The sequence below is a fragment of the Vanessa cardui genome, chromosome 2, assembly GCF_905220365.1.
Source record: "Vanessa cardui chromosome 2, ilVanCard2.1, whole genome shotgun sequence".
Lineage (NCBI taxonomy): Eukaryota > Metazoa > Arthropoda > Insecta > Lepidoptera > Nymphalidae > Vanessa > Vanessa cardui.
This window is the reverse complement of record NC_061124.1, coordinates 749,006-756,633: the sequence shown is the minus strand read 5'-3', so window position 1 is coordinate 756,633 and position 7,628 is coordinate 749,006. Positions and strand designations below refer to the sequence as shown.

Sequence of the window (7,628 nt, the reverse complement as noted above, 5' to 3'; positions counted from 1 at the left end):
AAAGGGATACATCAAAAGTCGGTTTACGGTTATAATGTAACCGACTTTTGATGTGCACTATAACCAATATAGTCTCACTTTGAAGAGCGGTAGATCCAAATGTGCCTCGCTTTTTACAAATTAATCAAAAGAAAGCGTATCATAGGTTCTGCAATTTCAAAAAAAAAAAATTGATTAAAACAATGATTCCCGGTAGATACACAAGTCTTAAGCTTCAGTCACAAATTGATACTAATTTTATATAACATTTTCAATCATAGAAATATGGTTATTCATTTCAATATTTGTTTAATATAGGTTAAAATAAAATCTGTTAACATTCAGAAAATCTTTATTATACTGTGATAGAGAACAACGAGAATACATTTTTAGCTCACAAGAATAAATTATTTAAAAAAATATTCTCTACGGACACGATAAATATATTTAAAATTGAAATATTAAAGTATTTTTTAATTTAGAGCGATTGTTCAATTGTGTACAAGTATTCTATACATTTATTTCTGTAGAAAGTATTATTGTAAAAGACAATATTATTGAAAAATTCTCCAACATTTGTTACTTGTACTGGAAGAGAATTCAGAACATCTTTAGTGTTATCACTTCGTACTTTATCACATTCAATATTAATAACATCTAGGTGATGTAAAAAAGATTTATCCTGCAAGTTGTTTAAAACTATACTCCCGCAAGATGCAAAACCAGTCTTCTCGAAACACCCCTTAGAAAGAATGAAGAGTGTACTGACATTAAAATGAGTTAATATATTAAAATTTTTCAATAAAAGTGACTCCCCAATCTTCATATCCTTTAAAATACTGAGCAATGTTTTGAAACAATTTTTCTCATACACATTAAAACTGTCCTTATACTGATACTCTGGCAGTAATAGGATTTTTGATATTTGACTCTTTGAGTCATCAGTGCTGCCCACTTGCCCCTTGGACTGCTTATAAATTATAATCTCTTTAAATTCTTCTTCTGCCAAAATTTGCTGATACAATTTAAAAATTGGTACAAATATGAATTTGGAACTATTAATTTTCTGTAAAGGTAGACCATATGTATATTTAATATCAACCTTCACATTTTCTTCTTTACACATCCATCGGATTGACTCATTTATTAAAATAAGTGGGTTTGATAGCAGTTCTGCTTGTAAAAACCCATTCAAGTTCTTTAATTTTTCTTTTAGTGACATCTTGGAATAAAGCTGTCTCTCTGTGTACGAGCCTCGATCATACCTTGGATTTGTGTTTATTTTATTTTCTTCATGGAGTATCCCTTTAAGAATCTCATGCTCATACAGAATTGGCTTTAGATTATATTTCCAGATAAATTCTGATGCAACAATTGCTCTTATCTTTTTTATATCCCTGTGTAGAGCAATATTTTTCTGCATTAAGTATGCTTGAAGGTTGCTGTTTATTACTTGGCATTGTATGGAACAGAAGTAATATGAACATTCCTCTATTTGCTTTATAAAAGACTCAGGAATCATTTCTAGGGGAAACATAGCTAATTTGGAGTACAGATCTGTTCCAAAAGTTGATTTAAGAATGGGTATATAGTCGTCGAGGTTTAAGTTATCCTTGTATTGGAGGCATACAGCATATACTTCTGAGTTTCCTTGCCGAGATGTAACAGGTTTATAAATATTAACCTCTTTAAACAGGTGATTAATTAGATAAAGCAGACAAACAGTTGAATGTTCAAATATAGTGAAAAGTTTAAATATTAGTGTTCCTCCTGAACTTAGAGACTGCAAAGCAGTAACAATTTCACAGTAATGCAGTGGGGAAGTAACTTCTTCTTGAGCATCGGGTTTCTGCATGCAGTCAATTGAACCATCTGCTGTAACAAGCAACACCTGAAAAAAAAAGTACTATAGATTAAAAAGGATAATAAACTGAACCTTAATTTAATGCAATTTAATATATTATAATCAAGTTAGGTCTGAAGCTTTGGGATTTGTTTAGATTGGGAATATATCTAGTAATTTAAGCACAAAAAATAATATATGTACCTTTCCCAAGCTTTTAGCCTTTTCAATTACAGCTTGAGAGTTTTCCCAATCCATCAAATTTCCAGTGTTGTCCTTCCCAAAGTGCCAGTTATCGAGGGTGTGGAACATAAAGCGGTCATCACTGATCATGTTTGAAGGAGAATTGCCTTCATAATATGGATTCAAGGTATTAGCAACCCACTTCCACTGAAAATAAAAAAGATTATAAATTTTATTTAGTTTAAAAAATATTATATTACTTAAATTTTATAATTAGTGTTTTTAAGTATACCTGTATGTCTTGATGATTTAATTTTAAATAATGATTCAATGATGTTATAAATGCCCCGGGGGCTTCACACAGGTGAAGTGATATCATTCTTTTAGATACACTTGCTTCCTTAGGTACAACATTGTATGTGCAAGCACATTCGTAGAATTTCGTCCAAGCCTGTGTTAAGAACTCAGGATTAACAAGACATCTAATCTTCCACCCAACCTCACCCGCTGGATTCCGACGTCGTGTGTGGCTACTCCATTCTTCAATACTAAAGTCATTCAATTGACTTTTATGAAAATTCAATCGAGATTTCTGCGATTCCAGTGCTTTAACCTTCCAAGGTGGTGCCGAAAACCAAGATTCCCGATCGGGCAATTTCCATTCGCTGTTAAATCGGAACTGGTATTTTTTATTAAATAAATCATTCAACTCGTCGTCGAAGTCATCAGGGCGAAAAAACTTGTGGCGAGAAAATACATTTTCCGGTTTTTGAAACATCTTATCAAACAACTACGACGAACGCGTTTGCTAAATGAAAATAACTGAATCGCTCAATTAATATATTTTTTTTAAATTGATATTAAGATACGCAATAATGCACAAAATATTTCTGAAGGCAGTCTAGGCATACTTTACTTTAATTTATGGCCTATTAACACAGCATTTGTATAAAGCGCAAAACACAATGTTTACAAAAGAACTAAGAAGGAACGTAAATTGATTATTATATTATTGATGTATGTTGTCTTATGGAGCTGGCGTTTGACAACTGTAAATGTTTGTGTTACCATGATCGCATTACATATATAAATAGCTTTATACGAGTCCGTTTCGATAAGTTGGGATATACGGATTCTCTATAATCTGTGACAAAGAGAATGTAATCAGTAATCACATCTGTGATCTGTGGTATAACTATAAGTATACTTTGAAATATACACAACTGTTGGTACTTGGTAGGTAAATATAAATACTTTTCGTGAATTGTGAAGGGAAGTAACTGTAAATTAATTGTTTTGTCTATTTCATATTATTGTGAGAAGATAATGATATCAAATTACTTAGAAAAATACGAAAGACAAATATATTTATTATTTATGTTGACTTTAAAACATGAGGAAATACCATTGATTAGAGCGTGACGATTGACCGTATTGTTTGACTGGAAAAGTGACGAGACCAAACTTATTTCTACCCTTAAAACAATCATGAATTTAAATAGTCAAATGCGTGGCCCCGACCGTAGAGAAGAAAAGCCCCCTTACTCTAGAATTTTCGTTGTATGCAATAAACAATTGCGAGAGGAAGACTTGCGAGCCAGATTCGACAGATTTGGTGTTATTGAAGACTTATACATGCCTAAAGATCGTAACACTGGGGAGTCTAAGGGAGTTGCATATATAAAGTATAATAAGACCTCATCAGCAGCTGCTGCTATACAAGAATTACACATGAAAATTTTAAACAATGACAGTAAACCAACTAAAGTCATGGTTGCAGTTAACAAAAACGAAAGTACGTCTCAAAGCGAAAACGAGGACAGGTACAAAAGGCTATTCATTAAAGTACATAGAGATGTTAACGAAACTGAAATAAGACATCATTTTTCAAACTTTGGTCATGTGGAGTCTGTATTCTTACAACGAGATAAAGTAACAGAAGTATGTAAAGGTTTTGCTTATGTTCAATATAAACGATTCTATGATGCTGCTAAAGCTTATGAGGAGTGTGACAGCAAATATAAACCAGTTTTTGCTACTCCACGAGATGATTTGAAACGTAGTAGGAATAGTCTAGATTTTGATAATGCTAATATGAATTCACATACATCTAAAAAAACATTTAATAATTACAATGACAGGCATACTCCACAAAATTGCCCTGAAATTGAACTAAAATATGAAAATTCCAATTCTGAATCAGAGGATTTTAACATTGTAATTGCAACTTGTAACCCAAAATTACCACAGAAATATATTGAACAATTATTTAACATTATCCCGGGAATGGTTCAATTTCAGTATTCATGGGAAGAATTTAATCGTATTTCAAAAGCTACAATAACATATAAGGAACCTAGAAATGCTGCTTATGCTGTTCAAAGATTAGACAATTTTGAATTTCCATCTGGGGAGATATTGTCTGTGAAACCAGACAAAAATCCTTTACTCAGAGCTACTAGTGATTTAAGAAATATTGTTAATAATTTCAAACATGCTGTAGATTCTGGATCACCTGACCTGAAGCAATTAGCCGAGGCTATAGCCAAAGCATCCTCATTAATTAGTGCTGCAACCACAGGTCAACCCAATGCAAGGGAATCACAAGATCTTAATTATTGCAGTGTCAATTTACCTCCTCCTAAGCCTATAGCAGATAGCAATAGCAGAGTTGCTCAAAGGTTATTCATTATCTGTAAGCCTCAACCTCCTCCAATGTCAGTGTTACAGGATGTGTTCTGCCGCTTTGGAGATCTAATTAATGTGTCCACTATACCTAATAAAACATTTGGTTTTGCTAAATATGCTTCTATGAGTAGTGCACAAGAAGCTATGTGTACTTTACATGGGGCAATAGTCGCTGGTATCAAATTAAAAGTCTTGGAGGCAGATGAAAAGCCTTTTAGTGATGCACATGAGGTAAATAAGAATGATCAAAGTGAAAATACAGACTATGATATGGACAAAAAGAGAATGAGACTTGATGACAAAGACTAGTGTTGTATATGTGTCACTTGTTACTTGACAACAATTTAAAATGGCTGGACTTTATTGACGAATTTTTTAAAAGAAGTACATACTATGAATTCAAATAAATTTAATATATATTTTTTAATAATATTATCACTATTTTCTCCCTTTTTTTCATTGACATTTCTTTCTTTTATCTTATTTTTATTCCTTCCATATTTCTCCAAAATCTTGATGTGAATTGGAATGAAGATATTAAATTTATAAATAAAATTATTGCAAGTATTTTTTTTATACCCATTTAATAAAACTGTGTAATCTATAAATATGCAACTTAATATTTAACATTTAGGTCTAATAATAATCCATAAACAAACATCAATATGGTTTTAAATTACAAATAACACTGGGAAAAATGTTTTGCAAATTAACTTGAGAAGTTTAAAAAAAGTAACATTTATTTTATATATGAGATCAATATAGTATAAAATATTATTTTTAATGGAATATCCATTAAAATAAGCAAATTTGTTTGGAAAGGTATTCAATTTATACTTATTTGTATATACTACACAGAGATAACCTAAGATTAGACATTTAACCTACTCACTAACATTAAATCTACGAATACAATTATAAAATATAAATAAAAGTTAAATTAAATAATGTTGATGACATCTCAATTTTGGCAATGCATGTCTTTTAATAGTAGTATGGTAATCGCTAACTCTTATCATAAAAAAGGATGTCCAACACTACTCCCTAACTCTGATAAAAAATGATGCCCATACCCTAATAACTGGAAAGATTTGAGGAAAGATAGGGAAACCAATTTAGTTTACAGATTGGGCAGCTACCACAAAATCATTCAATGAGAACAACTTTCAAAAACTTATTATTTGCCTGGCATGGGTTTTGAACCCTGTAACTCTAGATCTCAAACCTTATTAGCCAATACACTAATAATAATACAGTCAATTACATAGGATAAACTTAAAAATTATATTAATTTTAACAAAAAAATTTACATAGAATGTTTTTATTAATTACATTTAAACCTAATGATGCAAGAATTTTAGTAGTTTTCAACTACATTCTATATCATTTGTTATACAAAACATAAACATTTAAAATAAGACATTAATAGTAGAGACAGTAAATTTAAAAGTCTATGATTATAATACTTTAATAAATGTGAATTACAATTTGTAGATTATTTTATCAAATTGTTTTAATTTTGTATAACCAACATTGAGATTTATAAATATTGTATTCATGATTATAATGAGATTTCAGTTAATTTTTATTCTTCATTAAATATGTTACTTCATTGATGCAGAGCAGCAGTTTATTTATCATGTTGTCGTATTGCAGTGCCATGTTGCTGTGTTGTGTGGTGGTCCAGTTTTTATTGCTCTCACTTAGCTTTGCCTTTGATTGAACCATCTGTAAATAAAGAAAATCCTAATTGAACCGCTATACTGGACTTCTTGAAAAGAATTAGCTATTTAATTAAGTAAAACTGTTACAGGGTCGATCCCTGAACCTCGGGCTATTGATTTTCCACTCCAAGTACAAGCTTAAAATTTTTATTAGAGAGGTAAATAGGATACATTGTTATAAAACCTTCAAATAAAACTAAGAATACTACTTGTTTGTAAATACTACAGTTTCTAGTTAATAAAATAAAATTACCTTCGTGAACATATTGACATCCTCACATAACTGATCTAACTTAGCTTCTAATTCCTTGTTCCTCTTAATACCTTCTCCATTTTTATTTAATTTCATGTTCATTAACTGTTTTGATAGCTCATCCAGGCTGGAAGCATATTGATCTAAGTCCAGATTTTCAAATACTTTGTTTGGATGTTCTTGTTGTGGATTTGGGAGTACAAAGTTTTTCCTTAAGTCTTCGGCGTAACCTTTCATTGATGCAATAACATTGTCGAGATCTATATCTACAGTACTGTCCGGCATATCGGGCATTATTAATTTCGGAACACTTGCGACGATGAATTGCGACAAATCTTCGTGTCTTAAGCTGTTATTCTGTTGTGGTATATTATTTTGAACGTTAGGAATAGTGTTGAAAATCGTTTTTATTTCCGACATCACTCTTTGTGAATCTTCTAATTCTTTGTCTAAATCCTCGGTCATTTTTTGAAGTTCTTCCAGTTTAACCATGGATTGAAGGTATTGAGAAAACGCTTCCGTGTTATTTGTGCAGCTCATGATTGATGAGAGTTTATTTTAGTTTTCTACAAAAACGATAACACAGATCACTCCACCAACAATACACAGTGTAATTTTCTTTTAACTACCATTTGACAGAAAATTGATTTTTAAGTATGCATATAATTAGTCTATGACTGTCGCTCTCTATTGATTTATTCGACGGAAAGTTTAAAGTTACATATAGTACATTTCAAATGATTCAAAGTTCAAAAAAGTGAATCTATACTACCTGTTTACATGTTAGAAAAAAATCTTAAACAAACAATATATTGTTTTTAATTTTAAAAATTGTGAGTCATCCTAATCATTACATACAAGACGTTTAATCTAATTTAACAGGTTTTAGACACACGTTAGATTTTATTATATGCAATTACTAAAATAGTTTACAAGAGAAGTACATTAAGTAACAAAA

The 7,628-nt window shown here is 30.8% G+C and overlaps 3 protein-coding genes across 3 annotated transcripts; 1 reads left to right on the top strand and 2 right to left on the bottom strand.

Moving 5' to 3' along the window:
• Positions 1 to 313: 313 nt before the first annotated feature.
• LOC124538739 (cap-specific mRNA (nucleoside-2'-O-)-methyltransferase 2) lies at positions 314 to 3,067 on the bottom strand. Its single transcript, XM_047115917.1, has 3 exons — positions 2,298 to 3,067; positions 2,027 to 2,212; positions 314 to 1,870 (listed from the first exon to the last, which is right to left on the bottom strand). The coding sequence occupies exons 1-3, from the start codon at positions 2,781 to 2,783 to the stop codon at positions 458 to 460; spliced, it is 2,085 nt and encodes a 694-aa protein (XP_046971873.1). The 5' UTR covers positions 2,784 to 3,067; the 3' UTR covers positions 314 to 457.
• A 124-nt stretch (positions 3,068 to 3,191) lies between these two features.
• LOC124535874 (RNA-binding protein 45-like) lies at positions 3,192 to 5,252 on the top strand. The gene has a single exon (XM_047112273.1). The coding sequence runs from the start codon at positions 3,494 to 3,496 to the stop codon at positions 5,000 to 5,002; it is 1,509 nt and encodes a 502-aa protein (XP_046968229.1). The 5' UTR covers positions 3,192 to 3,493; the 3' UTR covers positions 5,003 to 5,252.
• Positions 5,253 to 5,812: 560 nt separating this feature from the next.
• On the bottom strand, positions 5,813 to 7,406 carry LOC124535894. Its single transcript, XM_047112299.1, has 2 exons — positions 6,671 to 7,406; positions 5,813 to 6,421 (listed from the first exon to the last, which is right to left on the bottom strand). Exons 1-2 carry the CDS (start codon positions 7,208 to 7,210, stop codon positions 6,272 to 6,274), a joined length of 690 nt encoding a protein of 229 aa, XP_046968255.1. The 5' UTR covers positions 7,211 to 7,406; the 3' UTR covers positions 5,813 to 6,271.
• Between the last annotated feature and the right edge of the window lie 222 nt (positions 7,407 to 7,628).